This window comes from Anomaloglossus baeobatrachus, chromosome 2 (genome assembly GCF_048569485.1).
Source record: "Anomaloglossus baeobatrachus isolate aAnoBae1 chromosome 2, aAnoBae1.hap1, whole genome shotgun sequence".
Classification (NCBI taxonomy): Eukaryota; Metazoa; Chordata; class Amphibia; order Anura; family Aromobatidae; genus Anomaloglossus; species Anomaloglossus baeobatrachus.
In genome coordinates, this window is record NC_134354.1 from 501742114 (window position 1) to 501769678 (window position 27565).

Below are 27565 nucleotides of genomic sequence, written 5' to 3' on the forward strand. Positions count from 1 at the left end.
TAAGGCTACTTTACACACTGCGATATCGGTCCCGATATCGCTAGTGTGGGTACCCGCCCCCATCTGTTGCGCGACACGGGCAAATCGCTGCCCGTGCCGCACAACAGCCGTCACACATACTTACCTGTCCGGCGACGTCGCTGTGACGGGCGAACCGCTTCCTTTCTAAGGGGGCGGTCCGTGCGGCGTCACAGCGACGTCACTGAAGCGTCACTGAACCGCCGCCCAATAGCAGCGGAGGGGCGGAGATGAGCGGGACGTAACATCCCGCCCACCTCCTTCCTTCCTCATAGCGGCCGGGAGGCAGGTAAGGGGAGCTTCCTCGTTCCTGCGGCGTCACACGCAGCGATGTGTGCTGCCGCAGGAACGAGGAGCAACTTCGTTACTGCTGCAGTAACGATTTTTAAGAATGGACCCCCATGTCGCCGATTAGTGATTTTGCACGTTTTTGCAACGATGCAAAATCGGTTATCGGTGTCACACGCAACGGCATCGCTAATGCGGCCGGATGTGCGTCACAAAATCCGTGACCCCAACGACTCCGCATTAGCGATGTCGCAGCGTGTAAAGCCCGCTTTAATGTGTGATTGGTGAGGCTGTAGTGCAGAAGTGAAGATTTTCTAAGAGTGGCAGTGAGACTGTGGAAGATCCGCGGGGCGGAGGCGGAGCTGGGGTGGAGATGGAGCTGGAGTGGAGGCAGAGCTGGAGTGGAGGCGGAGCTGGGGTGGAGCCTCAAGGGGCCCCGAAATTTTGCCAGTATGGGGCCTCGAAATTCCTACTGGCAGCCCTGCATCTGAAATATGTTTAATGCTATATACTGCAGGCATTAGCTATGTATTGCACTAATTTTTAATCTAATAAAGAAGACTGCAAACCTGAGAAGCTAGATTATACTTCTTTTGCACTTTACTGGCATGGCACTGATGATTCTGTGCTCTAGATTGTAGCCTAACTGGATCATTGTGGTGAGCTGGATTCTTTTTGCTTATACATATCATTAAGAAGATTGTTCACTACTTTAACATTGATGGCCTATCCTTGGGACATATGTCATCAATGTCTGATCGGTGGGGGTTCAATGCCCGGCATCCCCACAGATCAGTTGTCTTTGCTGCCGGCTGCAGTAGGCAGTGGGAAATGCTCAATTCCGGAACTGTCCAGTCAACTGATAGTGTCCATTGCCAGGTACTGCATATCCACCTCTTATTCAAATTAAAAAAATGCTATGTGCAGTACCTGGCCTTGGCCGCTATCAGGAGACACGACAGCTCCAGAACTGAGCATATCCAGCTGCTAGATAGGGGTAATGAGTGTCAGGCCTAAGGATAGGCCATCAATGTTAAAGTAGTGAATAACCTATTTAATGGAAATAACATCAGTTAGGCTCTTTGTGACTGAGTGGGGCTTAATTACTAGCGGCAACTGATGGACTACCCTGAGGAAGAAGATGACCAAAGAGAAGCCAATTGCTGGAATAGGCTTGGACTGGCGGCTGGGGAGTGGGAATAAGATGAGTTGAAGAAGCTGAGTAGAAAAGTTTATTATGTTTTAACACCTTTCAAGCAAATTTGATTTATTCTGAATTTATCAGATACAAAATGAGTTATCTCTTATGACTTGTATAAATCTACCAAAATCAAATTGTTGAGAGATTTGCTTAACTATATTAGTAAAAAAATGATATTAGAATAGGTATGTTGATTATCGTGATTTAGAGCTGAACTGTAAAGATTACAATGTGATTTTTTTTGGGCGTGCAATCTACACAGCTACGACGCCGGACTATGCCATCTGGCACCTTCAATGTCTACATCTGAAGAACAGGAAAGTCAGTTAAGAAACATGGCACTATCTATTCTCTTGTAGAACACTTGGAAACAGTTACGTATGAATGCATAAACCATCTGTGAATATATATCTCATTCTGTGTTTCCTCAATTATATGAAAAAGGGAATCTTTGGATTTAAATACGATATATATAAAAATACTTTAAAAAAAGAGGCAATATTTATTTGAAAATCTAAAAATTGATGCTTAAAATGTCGCATACATGTTGCCAAAAGAATAAACTATTTTATTGTCATCCTCTTTAGAAAACTGTTAGCTTCCTTAACATTTAACCAAAACTGTACATGTAAAAACATCTGCATTGTTTTACAGGTGTTTTTCTTGCAAGTAACTTGCTTTTGTACTTGCATTTTAGTAGCTTTCTTGTCTATGAGTTTTTGACATTACAAATCATATGATTTATAAATCTTGCTATGTAAATGCAATGAAAAAATTCAACCAAAAAGATCCAACAAATTAAAACATTTTTTCATACATACAAAAAAGAAAAACACTACAAAAAAAACAAGAAAAATCCAGCAAACTGCCTTAAAAGAAACAGTGAGCCTTTAAGATAATACATTTGAAAAAAAAAAGAAAAGATAAAAAGGCACTGCCTAAAAAAGACAAAAGGACAACTGAAAGAAAAACTTTACATAAATAAAGACTTCACGGTAAAAAAAAAAAAATTCTGAAAAACTATTGCATTTTATCAAAAAATATTGTGCGTGAAGAGATCTCATTGAGTACTTTGTTTTTCTTTCATATGGGAAAAAAACCCAAAACAAATAACATCAGCATTTTCAGTCATATTTTCGCTTGTGTAAGGTCAGTGTGTCAGTTTTTTGCCATCAGAGTTTCATCAGTTTTTTTTCTATTTAAGATGTTTCTCCAGCTTTTCCTAAAAAATATTAAAATTTGATGTTTTTGAAGCTCAATATTTTCACAGATCTAGTGATTTCAATATGAAGCTTTCATTAATGACTTGGATCAAAATTATGCGGGCTTCACACAAGACAATCTATCGTGCAATATGTTGTCGGGGTCACGGTTTTCGTGACGCACATCTGGCATCGTTCACGACATTGTCTCCTGTGACACCTAAGAGCGACTCTTAATGTGGCGCCCCTGACCTGGTCAGGCACCACTGAGTACTGCACCCATGCTGGGGACAGTACAATACAGGTAATCCAGAAGGCTGACCGAGGTGTGACTACACAGGCGCATAGTGATCAGGTCTCACACATGTACCTATGAGAGGACCCCTGGGGATCCCAGGAGGGGGAAAAGCCTTCACCTCCACTGGAATAGTGGAGGGGGCCAAAAGCCTCCATCTCCTCTCAAGGGGTGTGGTAAGAGAGCCTGGTTGCTAGGTGGCGTAGGCAAGAACAGGAGAGGAGGGGCAGTGAGCCAGTTCAGTGCAGAGTCCAGGGAGCTCCGAGAGGAGCTGACCCCTACCCCTGGGGCTGTTGCAGTCTGACAGCGCCCGCGCAGTGGCTACCGACGGGGGAGAACGGTCACCTAGGAGTGCTACCCGAAACCCGTCTCCAGCTAAAGAGAGAGCACAGAGTGGGAAGTAAGGAGACTGCTAGGGAGTACCAGGCCCAAACGGGCGGCAGATCCCGGAGCGGGGATAGATCCACCTTTCCTTGCTAAACCTGCCGGTGTGGGGCCCTCAAAGCCCACACCACAACACCACAAAAGCCGCAGCCACATAGCCACAGTTAGGGCCCATAGTTCACAGGAGGCAAGCAGCTGGAGTGATCTGGTCCAGGCGACAAGCAAACGGCAAACGAAGGGGAGAGAGGCTTCAGCAACTTCCCTGGGTGACCCCCATAGGGACTAAAAGTCGGGGTTACCCCAAACCACTAAGGGCTAAGGAAGGCGAGTCGGTAGTCACCATCAGAAGTCAGCCTGAAGGATACCTGGTTCCAGCCTGGTTCATCCCAGCTACGCCCGGGTTACTCACCCTGCCATCAACTGTGAGTAAAACCCCTGAAAGACATCCTGCTTGTGTGGAGTTATTCTGCGCCTTGTGGTTCTACACACCTACACAGGGCCCTGGGGCTTGCCTCACTCTCAGGAGGCTATTACAACTGACTGCACCCACCATCAGCCCCAGGCATCCCTTAACCTGCAGTGGCGGTCCCCTCTGACCGCAATTCTGAGAGTGGCGTCACGACAAATAGAAGATTTCCTACCTGTGACAAGATCCAGCCGAGTGGAGTCCCTGAAGGTAATGCACCGACACAGCACTTGTGGGGCTTCACATCTGGCATCACGAACAGGATAAGGACTAGACCTGTCCAGACAGGTGACCATGTGCCTGGGCGGTCCGCTTGAAAAATTGGAAGCGCCGCCATATTGCCACCATGAAAAGCGCGCTGAAAAACAACAGCAGCCCGCGCTGGGAGAAGTTACCGGTGGTTGCGGTGTGGCTACCCAGAGATCCCCTGCAGAGTTCTGACCTCGCTTGTGAAGAGAGCGGAAGCGTCCAGAGGCGGCGGAACGGAAAAGAAGCCAGCAGCTTGTTGTTAGAGAAAATGGCGTCTGAATGCAGAGACCCAGAGCCAGGCTCCGCTGCCTGGTGGTGTCGGGAGCTCGCCGAGTTCTGCGATCAACTGGAGGCCAGGGTCGGAAGGCTGATCAGAGAGGGACGTGCGGAGTTCCTGGGAATGACCGCGGCGGTTCAGGCCTATGAAGAGAGAGCCGCGCGCCGAGTGCCAGACCGGGCGGTGACGACTCAGACCCCGATGCTGCCACCGATGGGTGAGTCCAGTGATGCCCCTGCCAGCGCGAGTGCCCCGACCCCTGCTGCCACGTCCGCGGTCCCTGAAGAGGCGTCCGGCGCGGCGACGCTGAAGCAGGCCGCAGCCACGCCAGGTGCAGCCCGCCAAGCTCAGGCCGCCGCAGCGATGCCCTGCTCGGCCCACCAAGACCCGGTCCCTGTAGCGACGCCCAGTCCGGCCCGCAGAGAACCGGCTGCCACCGCGACCCTCATCCGCGCCGCAGGTGTGACGCTGACCCAGGCCACCGCCATGCTAGGCCCGGCCCGCCGAGACCCTACCGCAGCCGCAACGCTCGTCCGCGCCGCAAGTGAGGTGCTGAACCAGGCCGCAGCCCCGTCAGGTGCGGCCCGCCAAGCCCAGATCGCTGCAGCGACGCCCAGCCCAGCCTGCAAAGACCCCATCGCAGCTGCGACGCCGATCCAAGCCGCGACAGCGACGCCGATCCAGGCCGCCGCAGCGATGCCCTGCCCGGCCCGCCAAGACAAGACAGACGTACCATTGTTTACCCCGGCCTGCAAGGCCAGAGCAGACACCGCTCCCCAGTCTAAGGAAGTCCCTGCTAGGAAGTCCCTGGTAGGTGAGGACCCCGCATACTGGCAGCTGAAGGCTGACCTGGAGGCCAAGTTCCCACAGGAGATGGTGGACCGGTACATGCTACCTCCGCATACCCCCAAGAGGATTCCGGCAACCCCTGCAGCAACCACGCCAAAGAGTCCCCCGCCTGGGCCTGCTGATGAAAGTCCATCCCCAGCACTGCCACCAAAGGAGTGCTCAGAAGAACTAAGGGGGAGGGGAGGCCAGGAAGCTGAGGAGCTGACTCAGGAGCCACCAGCAGTGGATCCATACCCAGAGCCGGAGATGTTGCCATATTCCCGCTGGGATGAGGAAGACCTAACACCGTCTGCTGAAGAAGATCTGCCCCAAAGCCTCACCTGGGAGCTTGTAAGCTGTACCTCGCAGAATCCAGCCCGCAAGACACGGCGCCGTAACAGAACCCAGTCTTTCCCTGCACCACAGTCCCCAGAGCAAAGAGATGAAATAACGGCCAGAGACCTAGAGGAGAAACGGTTCCTGAGAAGAGCCAAAGCCCAGGTCAGAGGACCCCTTTGTCGAGGAGTAGTGGAAGATTTCAGCCTAAAATCAGGATACGGCTTCATCGTAGCACCTGGTATGAAAGAAGGCATTTTTGTCAACAGAAGAGACGTTAGAGCTCATTTGCCCAGAGGACATCCTGGAAGAAACCTAAGGATGGGAGACACAGTGCAGTTTACCATGCATCAAGGAGAAAGAGGCTGGTATGCGCTAGATGTAACACCATGTCCTAAAGAAAAAGAAACAGACACGGAAGAAGAAAGAGATCGAGAAACCAACAGGTGCCACAGCCCTACAGGCCCAAGCCCTGGTGAGGAGGAATCCACATAAAGTACAGAAAGAAGCATAGAAGTTCCCAGTTTGACAAGTTTGAAGTTTTGCAACGTTTTCAAGTTTAAGCAATGTGCCCACATAAACTAATGTGAGAAATGATCCTTAAGGCTATGAACTGGCTATAGCCACAAACTCTCGCAGTGTAAATAGTTACACCAGAGGGCACCACCACCACCAGAGTCAGCCTGTTTAGGGGCTTGGCTCGTCTGCAACCAGGGAGCACGTCCGTATATAGGGCCTTGGCTTACCTGCGACCAGAGAGCATGCCTGTTTATGGGGCCTGGCTCTCCACCACAAAGAGGGTACCTGGTCAGCACCAACTGTGAAGGCCGCCTCTGGATCCTGCCAGAAGTGGCTGAAGGCGCGGCTTCACCAGGCCAGGTATGCCCTGAAGACCACCAGACCATGAAAGCCGCCTCTACATCCTGCCAGAAGTGGCTGAAGGCGCGGCCAACGTGAGAGGGTTTTGGGTGGGTTAACGGACTTGTGGGTGGAGGGTGGTGATGTATGGTACCTGGTGGTTTTAAAACGTTTTACCATGTTTTAATGTTTTATGCATTTTAAAATGTTGTCTTGCAGCCCGAGGACGTGCTGGTGATAACTAAGGGGGAATGTGGCGCCCCTGACCTGGTCAGGCACCACTGAGTACTGCACCCATGCTGGGGACAGTACAATACAGGTAAACCAGAAGGCTGACCGAGGTGTGACTACACAGGCGCATAGTGATCAGGTCTCACACATGTACCTATGAGAGGACCCCTGGGGATCCCAGGAGGGGGAAAAGCCTTCACCTCCACTGGAATAGTGGAGGGGGCCAAAAGCCTCCATCTCCTCTCAAGGGGTGTGGTAAGAGAGCCTGGTTGCTAGGTGGCGTAGGCAAGAACAGGAGAGGAGGGGCAGTGAGCCAGTTCAGTGCAGAGTCCAGGGAGCTCCGAGAGGAGCTGACCCCTACCCCTGGGGCTGTTGCAGTCTGACAGCGCCCGCGCAGTGGCTACCGACGGGGGAGAACGGTCACCTAGGAGTGCTACCCGAAACCCGTCTCCAGCTAAAGAGAGAGCACAGAGTGGGAAGTAAGGAGGCTGCTAGGGAGTACCAGGCCCAAACGGGCGGCAGATCCCGGAGTGGGGATAGATCCACCTTTCCTTGCTAAACCTGCCGGTGTGGGGCCCTCAAAGCCCACACCACAACACCACAAAAGCCGCAGCCACGTAGCCACAGTTAGGGCCCATAGTTCACAGGAGGCAAGCAGCTGGAGTGATCTGGTCCAGGCGACAAGCAAACGGCAAACGAAGGGGAGAGAGGCTTCAGCAACTTCCCTGGGTGACCCCCATAGGGACTAAAAGTCGGGGTTACCCCAAACCACTAAGGGCTAAGGAAGGCGAGTCGGTAGTCACCATCAGAAGTCAGCCTGAAGGATACCTGGTTCCAGCCTGGTTCATCCCAGCTACGCCCGGGTTACTCACCCTGCCATCAACTGTGAGTAAAACCCCTGAAAGACATCCTGCTTGTGTGGAGTTATTCTGCGCCTTGTGGTTCTACACACCTACACAGGGCCCTGGGGCTTGCCTCACTCTCAGGAGGCTATTACAACTGACTGCACCCACCATCAGCCCCAGGCATCCCTTAACCTGCAGTGGCGGTCCCCTCTGACCGCAATTCTGAGAGTGGCGTCACGACAAATAGAAGATTTCCTACCTGTGACAAGATCCAGCCGAGTGGAGTCCCTGAAGGTAATGCACCGACACAGCACTTGTGGGGCTTCACATCAACGTTCGCAAATCGGTTGTAAATCGTGTATCATATACACGTCGCTCATTTTAAAAAAATCGTTTAATCTTATTTCCGCAGATTGTTCATCGTACCCGGGGCAGCACACATCACTCCGTGTGACACCCCGGGAACAATGAACACAGTTTAACTGCGTCCCACTGGCAATGCTGAAGGAAGGAGGTGGGCCCCTCCGCTTCTATTGAGCTGCCGCTGTGTGACGTCGCAGTGACGCCGAACAACCCACCCCTTCAGGAAGTGGATGTTCGCCACCCACAGCGACGTCGCTCAGCAGGTAAGTACGTGTGATAGGGGTTTAACGACTTTGTGCGACACGGGCAGCGATTTGCCCGTGATGCACAAACGACGGGGGTGGGTACAATCGCTCGTGCGATTGCACAATAGATCGTATCGTGTGACGCCCGCATTAGACAAGTCTCAGTGACGCATGAACAGCTCGATAGACTATATCTGCTTTGCTTCTGTCTGAGAAAAACATGGTTAGAAGATGGACATAAAACTTGAAAATCTAAATTACTCCCAACTTTAAATATACCAAGATTTGGTTGTTACTTTATGTATGTAAAAATTAGTGCAAACTAAAAAAATGATAAATAATACACTAAGACAGTGATGGCGAACCTATGGCACGCGTGCCAGACTGGGCACGCAGAGCCCTTTTTGCTGGCACGCGTGCTGTCGCCACACTGCGCCACTTTGAACTGCCGGTGTGATCGCACCAGCAGCTCAAAGTGGTGTTTAGCAGAGGAGACATTTCTCCTCGCTCTGACACGCCTCCTCTCCTGGGCTGCAGGCCTGTTGCCTAGGAGACGGAGGAGCGTCAGTAGGCGGCACCGGCGTCTTGTGGCTGCGTGGGAACTGAAGTGACTGAGGACGCAGCAGCGGAGGAGTGGGGGCTAGAAGGTGAGTTTTTTTTATTTTTAAGCTCTGTGCGGCTGTGCCAAGGTGTGGGGAGACAGAGCCAGCACGGGTCATATATAAACAGAGCACGGGACAAACAGAGCACGTGGCAAACATGGGAGCATGGGGCATATACAAACAGAGCACGGGGCAAACAGAGCATGGGGCAAACAGAGCACGGGGCAAACAGAGCATGGGGCAAACATGGGAGCACGGGGCATATACAAACAGAGCACGGGGCATACAGAGCACGGGGCATACAGAGCACGGGGCATACAAAGCACGGGGCATACAGAGTATGGGGCATACAGAGCACGGGGCATACAGAGCATGGGGCAAACAGAGCACGGAGATTACAGAGCACAGGGCATACAAAGCACGGGGCATACAGAGCATGGGGCATACAGAGCACGGGGCATACAGAGCACGGGGCATACAGAGCACGGGGCAAACAGAGCACGGAGATTACAGAGCACGGGGCATACAGAGCATGGGGCAAACAGAGCACAGGGAAAACATGGAGAGCACGAGGCATGGAGAGCATGGGGCAAACAGAGCATGGGGAAAACATGGAGAGCACGGGGCATACAGAGCACAGGGAAAATATGGAAGGGAAAATATGGAGAGCACAGGGCAAACATGGCTGCAAGGATGGGGAAACGTGCAAAGATGGAGAGAAATATGCAAAGATGGGGGAAACGTGCAAAGAGGGAGAGAAACATGCAAAGATGGGGGAAACATGGCTGCAAGGATGGGGGTAAACAGGACTGCAAGGATGGGGATATACATGACTGCAAGGATGGGGGTAAACATGACTGCAAGGATGGGGGTAAACATGACTTCAAGGATGGGGGAAACATGACTGTAAGCATGGGTGGAAACATGGCTGCAAGGATGGGGGAAACATGCAAGGATAGGGGGAAACATGCCAGGAAGGGGTACATTTAGCAGTATGGGGGAAACATTTACCAGAATGGGGGGGGAACATGAAAGGATGGGGGAACATGCCAGGATGGAGGTACATGAACATGCCAGGATGAGGAAAAATGCCAGGATGGGGAACATTTAGCTTGAAGGGTGGCATTTATCAGGATGGGGTACATTTACCAGGAAAGGGGACATTTACCAGGATAAGGGAACATGCCTGGATGAAGTACATTTACCAGGATGTGGTCATTTAACAGCATGGGGGAACATGCCAGGATGGGATACATTTACAATGATGGGGTACATTTACCAGGATTGGGTACATTTACCAGTAATGGGGTACATTTACCAGGATGGGGCCATGATGTGGACAAATATACCAGAATGTAGGAAATATATATCAGGATGGGGGACATGTTTACAAGGAAGTGGCCAGGAAGGGGGACAGAACTACACACTGAAAGGGTAGGGGAGCAACTCGTATGTCTTTATTGGATTTCAAGATGTTCATTCAGAAATGTAGATGTGGATTACAGGGTGACATCTGATTGCTTTCCATGCTAAAATCTCTGTCTAATATGCTGCAATTTTTTCCAGAAAGATCAATCCAACTGCTGTGTCTGGAAAGGGCAGGGGCTCAACTTCAATATGTGGTAATCATGCATGAGCGTGATGCCACCTGCTGAAGAGAAGAGAAGACGGCAAAGGTAAGGTTAAAATCAATTATTTACATAATAGGATTGGTTGGCACTTCGGAAAAAAAAAATGGGTTTAGGGCTACAGTTTGGGCACTCGGCCTGTAAAAGGTTCGCCATGACTGCACTAATACACTTAGGCTTCCTTCACACGTCAGTAATTCTGGTATGTATGTTGCTGTTTTTACATGCACCGAAATCACGGACATATGCAAACCCATTAAAATCAATGGATCTGCGGACACATCAGTGGTTTCTCACTGACCGTGTTTCTGTTCTGCGCAAATGTATGTCCATGTGTACCGCATGAAGACAAGTTCATTTTTCTCTGGCATCATTGATGTCACATAGACTACAGTGGTGTGAACTGTATGACATGTATCAGAGAAGGGGAAAACTTTTCTCCTTGCAGAGACTGACAAACTAATCTGGCTGTAAGTGGTGAGGAGTCTTACAGCTGCTACTTCCAATAGTTGGCACTAGAGTTTGTCTCCTTCCTACCTGAAGAGACAATTTAAATATTTCCCAGAAGAATATTGCAGCTTTAAGACTTCTCACCACTGACAGCCAGATTGGTTTGTCAGTCTCTGCAAGGAGAAAAGTTTTCCACTTCGACCCCACTATAGCTTGTCATAAAGCCAGATTATATCTCAAACTTATGAGGGACAATCAACCCGAAACACTGTGTCTGCAAATTGAGATTCTGATCTGGCATAAATCCTAGGTCTAAAAAGGCTAGTTTCAGGGCCACTTTTGAATTTTAGGATTGCTACTTCCAATAGGTGGTACTAGAGTTTGTCTCCTTCCTCCCTGTAGAGACAATTTGAATACATACCAAAGAAAACAGGTGTCTTTGAAGGACAATTATTTTTATACTCACCTATCTCCAGCGATGCTGTCTCCAGCCGCTGCTGTCTCCTGCTTCCAGTCCAGCTAATTATGGTCATGAATATTCACTGCACTGCAACCCGGACGTAAGAGCAGAGGGGAGGCAGAAGTGGCCGGAGATAGGAGAGCCGGACACATCAGCACCACAGAGAGCAGTGCCGAGGACAGGTGAGTATAAATGTGCCTAATCTCCGTGTGCTATTACGGATAGAACACAGTGAACAGACTTGTGCCAAAATCACGGCACACAAGGGGTCAAATGAATCTTAAACACATCAGTGAAAAACATGTGTTTTTGACTGATGTGTGAAAGAGGCTTCAAACTGATGACAGGCTGTGCACCTACAAAAAATGCAGAGAAGGACGGTATACTTCTGTGCATTCACCATTCATTTTTAGCAATTCAAAGTCTTTTTTGGGAATTCTCCATTATACCAATGTAGGGAATAAATCTTATTTACTTGTTAATATTACATGCATTTTGGATACGGATTAAGTACACTATTAGTTTACATTTTATTACTTTTGCCCAATAAAATCATTTTTATGGAAAAAAGTATTTTTTTGTCAGCTGTGACTGGAAAACTAAGGCTTTTTTAATTTTGTGGGAATGTTTGAAGTTTTTACTGATACCATTTTGAAGTACTGTACATATGATTTTGTATAATTTATGTTATTGTGAAGTGTCCTAAAAAATGTGCCAATGATCAATGCCACAATTGTTTTTTTTTTTTCTTTTTTTCTTTTACTCCTTCATTTGCAGTAAAAATAAGAAATTAACTTTCTTTTAAAGGATATTATAGTTGCAGTAGAACTATGTGTGCCATTATTTTCTTGGCTGGAAAGTCAGATGCTTTGGCAGGCAAAGGATAATTTTTAGGTGCACAGGCCAATGGACTCTATTGTCAAAAACCTTGGATGCTTTGATTGCTGACTACATTATTTAAGGATTAAAATAATCAAAGACCAACAATACTGATCTCTTACAAAGGCCTTGTGGCCAAGGATACTTGCAGCAAATTGGACATCGAAATTATGCAGTGCACACTACTGCAACCTTCTTTTAAAGTATCACTGTTTAAAATGGAAATCAGAAAAGTTCCTGCAATGCCACCTTCAAATGTTCTGTATTTGGTCAATACTTTACATCAGTAGTTGTAAGCCAAAATCAGAAATGGAACAATCAGAGGAAAAGTAGAACAGAAATCCGTCACCACTTCTGTATTTTTTGTGCATTCCTGGTTTTGGCTTAGATATACTAAGGCAAAAAACTCACCAAATATTTGTGTCAGGGTGGCCTATTGGACAATGTAAAAGTTCTATATAACAGTCAAGAAGGGTTAAACCATAACTAAATTATATGCTGCAAAGTTTCCAGAAGCATAATTGACACTTGTCAAAAATATATGTTGAATACTATTAAAAAGTAACAGGCAATTTAATGGTAAGTAGCAGCCCAGAGCTGTCACGCAGCAGTTTTGTTCCTGCAAATGAATCAATTATTTTTTTTGCATTTGCGACACAGATCTGAATATGTTATTTTTATAAAATAATGAAAACCCTCCATACTTGCTGAGAAAAATGCTGTTGATCAAAATGTCTGATTTGCTCTTCCGGAGAGATGATTTGGCGAGGCAACGTGTCCAATTCTTGAAGCGATTCAATGGAAACTTTTTGTGGTAAACCTTGGAAGAGTGATGTTACATACATTAAAATGGACTTCTTGTCGGGATGAGCTGTTGCAATATCTGGAAATGAAAAAAGAAACATAGGTGTGTGTCATTCACTGTAAATTATGCACATTAAATGTACCTAAAATCAGCTTCCAACCATGCAGCCAGACTAATGAGCAGCAGCTCGGCCTTTCCAGCACCCTCCCGGGACTAATTAGAGCTCTATAATCATCTGTAAACTTTTCTGTAGATGTAGCATACCAATGAGCAAAATCTCAGTGCAAAAAATGGTAATGATTTCTCATTTAAGCACATTTCAAACCATTAAACTCTTTATTGTACTATAGAAAGTCATAACTCAGGATTTATAATGCCTGTGTATTCACAGTGAACAAAGCTGTACATCAACTTTTATGTGGTACTTGTCTATGCATACTTGATTACATGTCTTACCAAAATATTTCTACAATACATGCCTTCTAAAAAAACATTTAGGAGCAAATTGACTTGATACATTAACATCAAAAAGAATATTGCGTGTGTTCTGTACCATAGATACTGGAAGATGAATGGTTTATTTGCATATCCCTATTTATTTATTGTAATCATGGCAGGACCATGCACAATAAGAACTTTTTACTTTTTGTGTTCTTTTATGATAGGAGTAGGAAGGATGTAGAGGTAGAGGGAGGAGCTATATGCAGAGGGAGGAGCTAGGTGCAGAGCTCCGCCCCTCCCCCTCTTCTGTCTACATGGATTCTCATCAGTAATAGCTGCCATCTCCTATCTCAGTAATATGAAAGTCTTTAGTGATTACAAATTTTACCTCAGAATTGAGAATTTTGATAATGATTGATCACTTCTGGCAGATAAAAAAAGCCAATTTGTCTGATAAGATTTAATAAAAAGTTGCTTATTTTCATCAGTACTATTCATTTATAAAATAAAAAATGATAAAAGGGCTGTTACACTTTAACCCCTTCACCCCATGAGATTTTCCGTTTTTTGGGGGTTTTCTGCTCCCCTTCTTCTGAGAATATTTTCTGTCAATCTTGCTATATTAGGGCTTGTATTTTGTAGGATGAATTGTACTTTTAAATGAAACCATATGTTTTACCATATAGTGTACTGGGAAACGGCAAAAAAAAAATTCCAAGTGCGAAAAATTTGCAAAAAAAAAGTGCAATTGCATTACAGTTTGGGATTTTTATTCATTGTGTTAACTATAAGGTAAAACTGATGTGTAGGTGTGCAGCCTCAGGTTGGTGCGAGTTGGTAGACACCAAACATGTATATGTTTACGTTTATCTAAAGGGTTAAAAACATTCAGCTGTTTGTCCAAAAAAGTGGCGCTATTTTCCACGACCCGTAGCGTTCTCATTTTTTTGGGATAAGGGGTTTCAATGATGGCTTATTTTTTGCATCTTGAGATGATGTTTTCAATGGTACAATTTTTGCTCAGATGCTATGTTTTGATCGCTTGTTATGTCATTTTGCGCAAAATTTGTGACGAGGAAAAAACTTAATTTTGGCTTTAATTTTTTCCCACTATGCTGTTTTTTTATTTTGATATATCAAGCACTTCTGAATGCAGCGATACCAAATATGTGAATATATTTTATTTTTTAAACCATTTAATATCCAATGGGGCTAAAGGGGGTGAATTGAACATTTGGATTTTTTGTTTTTTTTAAATGTAAAACTTTTTTTATTTTTTTTCCTTTTACTAGTCCCCCTGGGGACTATAAGGATTAGCAGTCTGAGTGCTCATTCATTTCTCTTGATCAGAGCAGCATAGCTCAGACCAGGAGAAATGCTGCTGTCTTCTTATCACTTAGGCTGTAGGTGTACAGAATGGGAAACATATTGTCATCTCTAGAAAAAAATGCAATTGACAATGAAGTCTTCTACAGTAGATCTTTATTTGAAAATAGATTGTAGAATGGTGAATCAGAAGTTGTACAACGAAAATATGAAATGCTGCTTCTAAGGAGGATACAGTGTCTCACATTCACTTTATTATGAGGTATGGAGTCATTTTGGTCTTCAAAGATCCTTACAAATCAGGTAATAGTAAGTGATAATTGAACTACCTGTAAAAAATGTAGGCAGAGATATTACCACCTCCCGTTTTCGTTTTCCTGTCGCCTGTAACTTTAACATGAGATAATATTTGCACATATAACTGCTGCAGGCAAAATTAAGAGGGCATTAGGGTTATTGATTGATGGCCTACATGCAGCACAGGTAACCATTTTGAAGGACACAGGAACATTTATAAAAATACTTTCATGAAGTGTTAAATGTGTTGTCAAGGCAGAACAAAATTTTAACCATGGGACTGGATGTGTAAAAAATACCAAGCTCACCAATACTCCCCCATACATTTAATCACCTGGGCAGCCACTATAAGATAAATAATGGATAATATGAATTATGACAATGGCACCTGTTAGTGAACATTCATTATTGCCATCATTGTATTGAATAGGAAAAATGGCCAGCTGTAGGAATCTGCAACTTTGACAGCAACCATATTGATGTGGCCAGACAATAGGTTCATAGCTTCTCCAAAATAGTGAGATTGTGTGCACTGGTTCCGGTAGTAATTAGTTCCTACCAAAAGGGGTCAAAAAACTAAATCATCAATTGGTAAACTGGTGAGATTCAATGTTCGTTGATATGCATGGGTAGAAAAGCTTAACCCATCTGTGTCAATCTGAGAGACTAGAAAGGTGTCAGGATACAAAATGCATCCCAGCTTGCTATATGTGGATCTGCATAGCTAAAGACCCCTCTCCTCCAACAAAAGTCTCCATAATTGGCATGTGAGTGTGAAATCTAGGCCATGCAACAATAGAAGAAACTGACTGATTAGTTCTTTCATGTATATCCTGTGGATGCTTACATTAATTCACATTACTTACCTGAGAAGATATGGCTTTGTTATGTAACATTGGAAGAAAGCGAGTTGGAAGAGGCAGTGTGATGCTATGTAACATGTTCTGGCAATTATGTAGATGTTACTTTCACATGTATTGTTTTAGACCACACAAATCCCTTCCTGGCAATAACTTTCCAATGGTCAGTGGACTCCTCAGCATATTAATATGCTCTGCTACATTGTAAAACTTGATCAGGTATACAGTAGTTGAAAGAAAAATAAAAAAAAATAAAAGTATTGGCATGGATTCCAAATTCCCGTATTTCAATCTCTAATCTTATGTTGGTGGCCAAATGAACATGTTAAAGGCACTGATTTTTTTTTTCTTCAAAATGATTTATAACCAGGGGTACAGAACATTTGCATAAATCTGTAAAAGTTTGTATTCTAGGTATTCTCATATAGAGAATTTGGTTGCTTTCTTTTTCCAAGCATAGTGCTGCCCCAGATTCACCAAGTGTGCAGAGATGTATACTGCTCAGTACAAGTAAATGGTGATATGTTATAATTCGCTGCACAATAGTTCTACATGAGCATGTCCATGCAGTGAAAAATGGAAAAAAACAAAGTGACCCTGACAGCTTATGCATGGTACCCAATCTGTGTATACATGCTATCCAATCTTTGGCTGAATTATCCCAACCAGGTATGTTAGACTCTGATGCAGTGTAGAGTTTCAGAAAAAAAACACACTGTAAAAACCGCCAAGGGAAAAAAACGCATGCAAGACTAGTCAGATGGATGGGTCTCTGGCAGTTTCACCTTGCCCACTCCTTTGAGTGACAGATCTCTCCCTGCTCTGTAGACTAGTCGGACCGCTGGGTCACCAGCAGCTTCTCTTGCACTTTGACAGTGACTGACAGATCTCTGCCTATGTGCATGTAAGCCAGAGACCTGTGAGCCTAGGGCAGTAGGTGGGCAGAAGCCACTGGGGACCCAATTGTCAAACTAGTCTGCAGTGTGGTTCTGTCCCGGGCTGACTATAAAAGTATGTCTTTCATTGAAACACTGCAGCATTTCAGAGTTAAACATACCTGGATGGGATAATACAGCCATGGCTGATACATGTTGCCCACAGAATAGCAAAAATCAAAAACCAGAAAAACAAGTCATTAACGCTACCTTAATGCAGAAAGTGTACAAAATTTTATTGAATAATGGCATAAAAAACACACAGGTTAAAAACAATTCAAGGAGTGCTGGCAGAGATACAAAATGGAGGAGCATGCACCCCACTGGCTGAGTATGTGTAATACTATGGCTGGGAACAGAAGTGTCTATGACAATGCTATAACAAGTTTACCTTGTTACCCCCAGTGAAGAAGCCCTCGCGAAATGCGTTGGGGTCTGTGGAGCTGCACCCCTCCTTGGCTGATTCGGTTATTATGGGTATGTGTCCTAATTATTCCTCTTGCTGTGCTTGAATTGTCTGATCACGTTATTCTGGTGCTTGGGGAGAGTATCATCTCCTCTCCCCTGTACCACCAATTTCTAGTATTTTATGCTATGTATGAGGCATTTGACCTTAGTGCCTACCATTAACTTATATCTGGCACCCCCCCTTTCTTTGTAAAACGTTTTACATAAACTATGGAGCACTCCCTTTAGAGAGGTAAACTTGTTATAGCATTGTCATAGACACTTCTGTTCCCAGCCATAGTATTACACATACTCAGCCAGTGGGGTGCATGCTTCTCCATTTTGTATCTCTGCCAGCACTCGAATTGTTTTTAACCTGTGTGTTTCTTATGCCATTATTTAATAAAATTTTGTACACCTTCTGCATTAAGCTAGTGTTAATGACTCGTTTTTCTGGTTTTTGATGTTTTTGAGTCTCTACCAGGGATTTATTTCCCCTTTAGTCCCATATAGGGGTTATGATGATCAATGTTGATCACCAAAAATCTCCCCCTTTTGTCTTTGTTCAGATGTTCTTTACATTTGCCCACAGAATAGGTAGCATGTACCAGCTGTCAGATTCGCTTTAACAAGCATAAAGCTCTTTTATTGCGTAGACTGGTAGGGGTCCTTGCAGTAGGGTTCCTTCTAAGGTGGAATATTTTAGTATCATAATTTGTAACTAATGGACTAACTACTTTAATTACATTTTAAAATTACAAACAACAAGAAAAAAATAAGAAATTGTTTTCTACTATAATATACACTTCATACAGCAGGAAGCTAAGTATTTACTATGCTAAATGACCACACAACCCTCAGCTGTAAATGTAGCTGCGGTAAGCCGGCACTGGTTATCAGAGGAGGTTGCTTAAATTAAGCATTGTGAAATAGCTCTTGGTAGTAATCACAAAATAGACATGCTGAGGACAAATAAGCAGCTGGTGTATTGTATTATGAGAGTCGGCTGATTTGATTTAGGGAAGTGTCTATGATCCATGCAGCATAGCCTATTACCAGCAAAACAGTAAATTGGAAATTTAGCTTTTGCTTTCAAGAGAAGCTCTCAAAATGAACAATTAAAATTATGAATGTAAAGCAGAAAAGTAGCAATATGTTAACACATGCTGTGCCTTTCAGGTAGGTTTTTCAATGACAAGAAGACTCCTTGATAAACATTCTTTTGATGCTTTTAGGTTTTTACTAGGTGGTAATCTGAGGAGAATAGGTACTAATGTAGTTCACAAAACCAGTGGTCAATGTGTGATAAAAGTAGTTTCCATCGACCTCTTAGGGACTGAAGGTGAGGAGCTATTAATAAAAATCTAATAAGAAATAACTACTGCTTGTTACAATAAAAACATTTACAAATTTACAAATTACATACAGGTAAAATATATCTTTGTACTGTGTTAGCAAATTACATAGTCTCTCATTTTTGTGACAAACTTCATGGCTGGTTTCAGACATCCGTGTTTCAGGTACGTGTGATATCCGTTTTTAACATGGATGCCACATGTACCCATATTATTATTTGTTGTTACTCAAACATCCGTGTTTTCACTCGGACCATGTGACCCCTCGTGGCCCCGCGCGCACACACGCAGACATGTCTGTTTTTCTCTGGCAGCACGGGTGTCACATGGATCGCACACTGATGTGATCCATGTGACATCAGTGTGACACGTACCGGAGAAAGCACGGGTCATTTTAATAAAAATATTTTCCATATTTACCTGTATCCAGCGGTGCTGTCTCTGGCTCTGCTGTCTCCCGCTCCTGACCCACGCTCATTATATTCAATGAATATTCAGTGCCCTGTGGAGCTGAAAGCCGGAGCAGAGCTGGGGACTTTAGTGTCGGGGACCGCATCGCTGGGTGAGTATACAGTAGAGTGAGTGTGTGTGTAGACTTATGTGTGTGTCTGTGTACAATGTAAATGTGCATGTGCGCTATATGTGTGTATGTGCTCGGTGTATCCATGTGTGTCTGCTATGTGTGTATAAATATGTGTGTGTATATCTGCTCAATGTATACGTGTGTGTGTGTGTATCTGTCTGTGTCTGTGTGTGTGTAGTGAGAACCTGGAAGCCGGAGCATCGTGGGGACAGCATCGGGGACTCATCACAGTTCCCATTGAACTCTAATGAACCCATGAAGCTGTAGCGCGGGTGTCACGGGGGTGTCATCAGGATGTCATCAGAGTTCATTGGGAACTCTAATGACCTCCTGGATGTCACTGTGCTTGCAGAATAGTCACCTGTCCCCGTGATGCTGTCCTCGGCGGTGTTGTCACCGGCACTGTCCCCAGCGCGGCTTCGGCTTCCAGGTCCTGAGTGCAGTGAATATGCAATGAATATAATGAGCGGCAGTCAGGAGCGGAAGGCAACAGAGCCAAAGACAGCAGGTAAATATGAAAAATATTTTTGTTTCAAAGACCCATGTTTTCTCTGGTACCTGTCACACGTATGCAAACACGGATGTCACACATGTGACCATAACCATGCGTGTGACTTTTCCCTAATTAAATTACAATTTGCCATTGGCAACTAGAAACCCTAAACTAAAGACTGATCTATTTAAAATGTAACTTTTAATTCATTATTTAAGATATAAGGACATACAAATTAAAACCACTAAACATTGTGGTCTATCTCTGATTGATATAATTATAAATAATCGTTCCTTATGGAATAGTTTCTTATCCAGACCGAAGTCTGTGAGTAATCTCTATATCATTCCTATCAAGTATGACCACTAATGTTTGCTATTTAAAAGACATAAAGCAGTAGCCTCCCCAACATGTTTCACCACACTGGCGTCATCAGGGGGCTGAGGCTAATACTTTTTTCCCTAATTAAACACAGACGTCTGAAACCAACCTAAGTCTGTCTGCCCACGATGAGTTTTTGGTGAGTTTCTGATGCGTTTATTTTTGATGCTTCAGAAAAGCAGCATCCGGAGGTGGGTGGGTGGTGTTTTTTTTAAAAAAAATTCTCTGTCAACAACACATCTTGGAATGCAGAATGTAAGTCAAATTTGAGCCGATCACACACATCCCACAGCTCGCACAATGCTGCACAGCACTCAGACACAAGCACAGTGCGATACTTACCACGTGGATTTTCACATCATTTTCCGAGCCCGAACCCCAAGCGTGAAAACTAAAGGTCCGCTCATCTCTATTCCTACCCACTGTGGTTCTTTTTTACTCAATGTAAACTGACCTACGGTTTGTGTTTTGAATTTGCATTATGTCACTTTCTCCTGTGGCACACAGAGTTTTATGTGCAAATTATTCCTATAGAATTGCATTAAATGTAGAAAATCCGCAAGTAAAAAACTCACTTGCATTTAGTGCATTTCTGCTACGGAAATGCATCAAGAATGCATGCATTCTAGACAAAGTATATCAATGAAGATTTGTCAATGACAAATACTAGAAAATATAAAAAAAGGCAGCTTTATATAAATCATAACACACCAACAAAAGTACAAAAATGCTGCATCAAATACATGATAAAAATGCATATTAATAAATACAAACAAAATGATTGTAAAAAAACGCATGTAACTTAATTTACAACATTAATGCAGAGATTCATCAGCAACATCAATACTCACTAAGCACTCATTGTAGGAATGTAGCCTAAGAGGACTACTAACATGGCAGACACAGGGAGTTTTATTAGACCCCAGACTGCCATGCAAACCCATTTTCACATTGAAAACGCATTGTGAAGGGGATGTAGTCCCCCCAAAAATAAATCTTTAATGTTTTAACTGCTGACTTCATTCTTCAATAACAGACGTTATTCTATTAGGGTGCTCAGTGCACTCTTGTGGCCAAAAGGCTCAATGTACAGATCCCCCCTCTGGTAATTGGCCATCCATAACGTAACTGCAAACAGTGCTCACTTCAAGCAAGCCAGGTGGGACATGCATTACCAGGGGCGGAAATCTGCCCATAGCCTATTTCCACATTTTGCGCACACCAAGCACGATAATTGCCATATTTGTTTATACTTTAGCTTCTGCAGGACTGAGATAGCATTGAGAATATTTAAGGTGGCATTTATCGAGACTGGCGTTATGCACGCCAGTATTCATGAGGCGTCATGGTGGAATAAGATGTGCCTGTTTCATTAATAGGACAAGATTCCTAATGAATCAGTTGCATGGTAAAAGTGGCACGCGCCACAAATCTTACTCCTTTTTTTAATACCAGTTTTCCATTTTTTCTCCAAAAGCTTGAATATATAATACATTTAAATAAAATGCTATTACAATAAATAACTATTTAAAAAGAATATTAAATTCTAAATGGCATTAATAGTATTAGACTCAATTTGAAAGTAGAAAAGTTTCCAAAAGCTGCTCTTTGTAAGCGAAAATGTTAAAATCATCCTTCATGAGTCAAACTGTTGCAGAAAATCATTCTACTGAAAAAGGGTCTAAAACAGTACATCTAGTTTCCTTCAGGCAAGGGCATTTCAGTTGAAAGAACTGAATGACAGATGCAACATTTTAATGGTTGCTTTAACTACTAAACTGCATATGGGAAACAATAATTCATATGTTGTGCGTTTACACCAGGAATACAGAGTTCTAAAATATGTTTTCAGCTCTTTTGAAGGGATCAAGTTGACTTCACAAAAAACTATACCTTTTCTCTAAAATTAAATTGAATTAGACTTAAGGTATATACTTTGGAAGAAATCCTGCTGACTATATATATATATATATATATATATATATATATATATATATATTAATGCTGCACACTATTATTACACTATTATTATATTGTATGAATCTTTTGACCGTAAATTTGTTTAGATTTTGCAGCATTGTAATTTCTTTTCCTATTGAATTGTGCACAATCTTCATGATCACTTTCTTAGTTGGGGTGTCTGACCAGTATCTATGGATGTGGTCTTCCTTAACCTTGGTTGCAGATTGCAATACACTTCGCCAACCCTGTGTGCACAGTTGCAATTGGTAGCAGTCAGTTTACTGTATGGCAGTGTAAAAAGAGCTAAATAAATAACTTTAAAGAAATTATGTAAGCTCACATTTTGATAGCCATTGTGGGTAAAAGAACAGCTGCAGACTTCACTGTCTACTTGTGAGCTTTACTGTGGCTAAGTATCAAAATAGAGTGGGAAAAAAAGATGTAAGGTCAACCCCATTTTTTATAACCAGACATGGTTAACCAGACAGGTGGGGGCTGGTATTCTAAGGATGGGAGGAGCCATGGATATTGCCCCTGCAGCCTAAAAATACCACCCCACAGCTGCCGATAATGTCTTTTCTTTAATTAAAACTCAATGACAGATAACAATTGCAAGTGCAAAAGATGCTCGAATAAGAAAGCTTTAATATGACCTTGCAAGAATATTGTCATGGTAGTATTGAAGTGAATGGGAATCAGGATGCCTAAACTGTCCCTGAGGCTAGGGAAGCCCTTAACTGTCAGTTATCCCAGAGGTAGGCCTGATGGGGGTGAGGTCTGGACAACCAGCGTAACCCTAACTCTTGAGAAGCCCTGGCTTTATACCCTGTCACCCCAATCCTGGGAGGGGACCAGGAATGGAGTGATAAATCCCCACTCAAAAAACAGACATGGAGGAAATAAAACTCTAACTCACAGCAGTCACTCACGGTGGTAAAGACAACATGTGCACAGATGGAAATAAAGAAAAGGTAGGAAATACCCACTGACAAGGGTAGTATCTGCACAACACACCAAGATAGCATACAGCAATCCTCCAGAAGCTGAATCACCATTCACCAAGACCGGTATCGCTTTTGCTATATTCAGCATGGAGGAACAGGATACACCATCTTTTAAAGGGAGGACGCGGCTGTAAAAGGTCTTTAGTTACCTCTGACCCCAGCAGCAACTAACAGGCCAGCAGGAATTAACTCCTGCTAGAGTGATCACCAGCAAGCACAAAATTGGTTGACATCCGGCTCTGACTAAGCAACACAAAAGCACCAGGTGGCGTGTTAGACTCTGTAGTGTGAACAGAATCCGAAGTCACCATAACATCTAGTGCGTATAGAGCAGCACACTGCAAATATTGACTAATATTTACAAGAGAACATAACTTGAATTGTATAGGCACTGACCAAAATGGCTTAGTACGTTTTGTACTGTAATGTTCGTTTTGATTAGAGACATACAAATAAGCATATAAATCAAAGTCTTTAATATTTATAGTTCATACTAAAATAGGGAAGCCTGTTATCTGCAACGGTATTTGTGGAAAAATAGTCAAAACTGCAGTATTAAGATTCTTTAATTAGTTATTAACATGCCTACTATAAGACATTCAGTGCAGTTTTAGAACAAATTGTACAGAATGTAATGTTTTATATTTCTTTTATGTCTAATCCTTTTTTTAGTTGTTTGTTTTCCATTGAATGTTTTTATATCGCAATTCAATAGATATAGTGCTGCTCCAATTTTTTCGTTTTGTAGTTAGATATATAAATAAACATATCCAAAGATGTAGGCAGCACTCTAGATTAGTGATGAGTGGATTTGACAAGATTCATAATCACCAAATCACCCTTATTTTACTACGACATTTGATTTGCAGCAAACTTATTCTTCACTTATTAAATACTAGAAGGTGGCCCGATTCTATGCATCGGGTATTCTAGAATTTACGTTTTGTGTAGTTAATGTATGATTTTTGTTATATATATATAGATGTTGTGTGTAGTTACCAAGTGTTTGTGTAGGGCGCTGTACATGTTCTGGGTGTTGTCTGGGTGTGGCGGGGGCAGAGAGCGGTGTTGTTTGTGTGTTGCGTTGTTTGTAGAGCGCTGTGTGTCTGCAGCGTTGTGTCTGGATCATAATGTATGATGGAGGAAAAAAACAACTAATACTCATCTCACTGCCCCGTCTGCTGCTCACTGATTGTCTTACATCTGCTTAAATCCTGGGCATCTTCACGCAAGGCTGAGACTCCAACTTTAACTAGATTTAGGATGTCGCTGTTCATGCATGGACATCGATGGCTTAAAGCCACTTTACACGCATTGACATCGCTAACGAGATGTCGTTGTAGGTCACGGAATTCGTGACGCACATCCGGCCTCATTAGCGACGTCGTTGCGTGTGAAACGTATGAACGACCGCTAACGATCAAAAATACTCACCTTATTGTTGATCGTTGACATGTTGTTCTAATCTCAAATATCGTTGCTGCCTTTGGATGCAGGTTGTTCATTGTTCCTGAGGCAGCACACATCGCTATGTGTGACACCCCAGGAACGAGGAACAACATCTTACCTGCGTCCTCCAGCATCTAGGTGGGTGTCACTTTCTTTCGGCTGCTCTCCGCCCCTCCGCTTCTATTGGATGGCTGCCGTGTGACGTCGCTGTGATGCCGCACGAACTGCCCCCTTAGAAAGAAGGCGGTTCGCCGGCCAAAGTGACGTCGCTAGGCAGGTAAGTACATGTGACGGGTCTTAGTGATGTTGTGTGCCACGGGCAGCGATTCTCCCGTGACGCACAACCGATGCGGGCGGGTGCTTTCACCAGCGACATTGCTAGCGATGTCGCTGTGTGTAAAGTGGCCTATAGTCATTGCCAGAAGACCGAGTCTAGAGTCTGACATTATAATGCAAACAAGACCTTAAAGCGCACATGAGCAGAGGCATTCTGATACATTCTTCGTTAGGTTGCTATGATCATTGTGATTGAATAAATTTACCCAAGTCTACTCTAGGTGGTCTCAGGTGCAAAACGTGATTTATACAATGTTTTGATAATTTTTGACAAATGCACACAGACAAATAAATCACTATTCATCGTTTTAAGTCAGAGTCTTTTGAAGTGCTGCCTACATTCTCAGATTTTAAAATTGTAAATGAAAAAATGTAGATGCTGAGATGTAACTTTAAAAACGTTTTCCATTCTTATTAGATTGATGGTTTATCCAAATGATACATCATCAATATCAGATAGGTAGCAGTCTGATAACAGGCACCCCCACTCTTACCTGTTACCAGCTTCGTAAGCTCAAGGTGAAAACACTATATAGGTTGGAACACCACCGCTCTGTTATACTGTTTAGATCTTGCTGATCAGCTTCTATTTATATTAAAGAGTTAATCTCATCGCCAAGATCCCATACTAATATGTAATAGGCATAATAACAAACACTTCAAATTAGAAATTTTGTATTATACTCCTGATTAGCTATGTCTCTTACCTCATGTGCAGGGTATTACACCAGGCTAGGTATCCATGGTTAGATTGCAAGCAACTAAGTCACTATATGAGAGGGTTGTAACCATGGATACCAATACTGCAATGCCCTGCACATGAGGTAAAAGCCATGACTATATCATGATAACTATGCTATATTTCTAATTGGAGATATTTGCAAATATAATTATTATTTTTACACCTATAAAATCTTGAGATGGGATCTTGGATATAGGAATACTCCTTTAATAAATGTTGAGTTTCAATACAATACAGTAGCCATTAAACAGTTTCAATCCATTCACTGCCAGAACTGTTAATAGCTAAAGCTGTAGGGGTGCAAGGTATGAGACTCCTACTGATCTAATATTTATGGTCTCTCCCAGGGACACATCATCAATAGCATAGTCCTTGGAAACCCAAAAGCTAATGGTTTCCAATGTAAAATCTGTATGAGATCCTCTGCTCACCATGTGTTGTCATAATACCATTTTTTCCCAGTGACAGAAGCGTAATTGGATCCACTCAAACACAAAAGCCCTTACGAGCATGCTATCATTATACTATATAGAGCAAAAGTACTGGGCTGCGTGTTGTGTAGAAGGCTCTCTATGTGCCTTTGTATGGTGGTCTGTGTCACTAGAATCCACTCTTTTTAAGTTTGTAGTTTCTTTTAATCATTAATTTAATAATTAATTTAATATTTTTTTTGTAATCATTAATTCGTCCAGCTCTGTGATTACTGATTCTTAAGTTTGCTTGCTTCCCATCATACATTGTACCTTCCATTACCAATGCCTTACTTGCACCTACTTGAAAACCCACTTATCTGCCCACTTATGTGCCCACCTATCTGCCCACCTATCTGCCCACCTATGTGCCCACCTATCTCCCATCTATCTATCATACCTGCATGGAGTTAAAAAGATGGTAAAGCAGGAGCAGATACACAAACCTACCCCTGCATTCAGTAATCCCACTTGGTATCTCTGATTCAGTAGAGAGAATATGTTCAGCAGGTTAGACAGAAAGGAGTATCCGGCATTTTGGGTTGATTTGAAGTGAAAATTGGATTTTTTGTTAAAGAAAATTCTTTGCAATTCTGTTACTTATTATATTTGCCATCAGATATTTAAATACTAATTTAGGGTAGAAAAAACATACAGGCAATGGTACTGAAAAAAAAGTTAATTTGTGTTGTGTCTAGAAAGAGCTGCGAAAAAGGCTGCCAAGTCTTTATTTAATTGGGCTTCACATCAAAGTTTTATATTTTTGGTAAGTAAATGTTAGATTATGACATAGTTTCCTATAATCTCTACATGGGCTGGTTTTGATATGTGATCATAAAATGAACGGGCATTGCAGTCTTTCTAGTCATCGTTCATTTTTTCATCCTTGCTTCTGCCTGTCCATTCAGACTCCTACAGCTATCAAAACTTAAAGTTACTAACAAGTCTTGGAAATGAGATCTAAGTGTCATCTGCAATAACTCAAAAATGACTATTCAAATCCAAATATCATTAGTGATCTGTCAGATTGATTTCATAACCGTTAATGTATATGCAAAACAGGGAAAATAGCTACTGCTGTTTTGCACACGTAACCTAAAATAGGATTAAATACAAGTTGTTTATAATTAAATAAATCAGTTGAGACGCATTTAATACAGTAGGCAGATAAATGATTATCACATAATCAAAGATCACGAAAATAAACCACACATAAATGTAACTATCTATCTATCTATCTATCTATCTATCTATCTATCTATCTATCTATCAATCAATCTGTGATACCGCTTAATGTGGCTGCCTTGTGCCAATGTGTTTATATTTGCCTCATTTGGCTAGACTCAGACTGTTTTTTGACCTTCGCTTTTTGAGCACTGCACCTCTTGACCTGTCTGCGCAGCAGATTGATTGAGCTCTGCTCTACATGACCTGACCTTGGACTTCTAAGGTCATTCTTACTGTATGTTTTTTATTCTGTATCTTGCTTTTGAAGCCATTGCAAGCCATGAGCAGCTATTTTCAGGGACTAGTCTATATGGTATTACTCATCTTGGCACATCTGTTCTTATTCA

At 43.2% G+C, this 27565-nt stretch overlaps 1 protein-coding gene across 8 annotated transcripts in view; it reads right to left on the reverse strand.

Moving 5' to 3' along the window:
• DMD (dystrophin) overlaps positions 1 to 27565 on the reverse strand; it is a 4177531-nt gene that overhangs the window by 2968551 nt on the left and 1181415 nt on the right. For all 8 annotated transcript variants that reach the window (XM_075336500.1, XM_075336497.1, XM_075336505.1 and 5 more), the window contains exon 8: positions 12810 to 12988. In XM_075336500.1, the coding sequence (XP_075192615.1) occupies positions 12810 to 12988 (179 nt within the window). The remainder of the gene's footprint in view (positions 1 to 12809; positions 12989 to 27565) is intronic.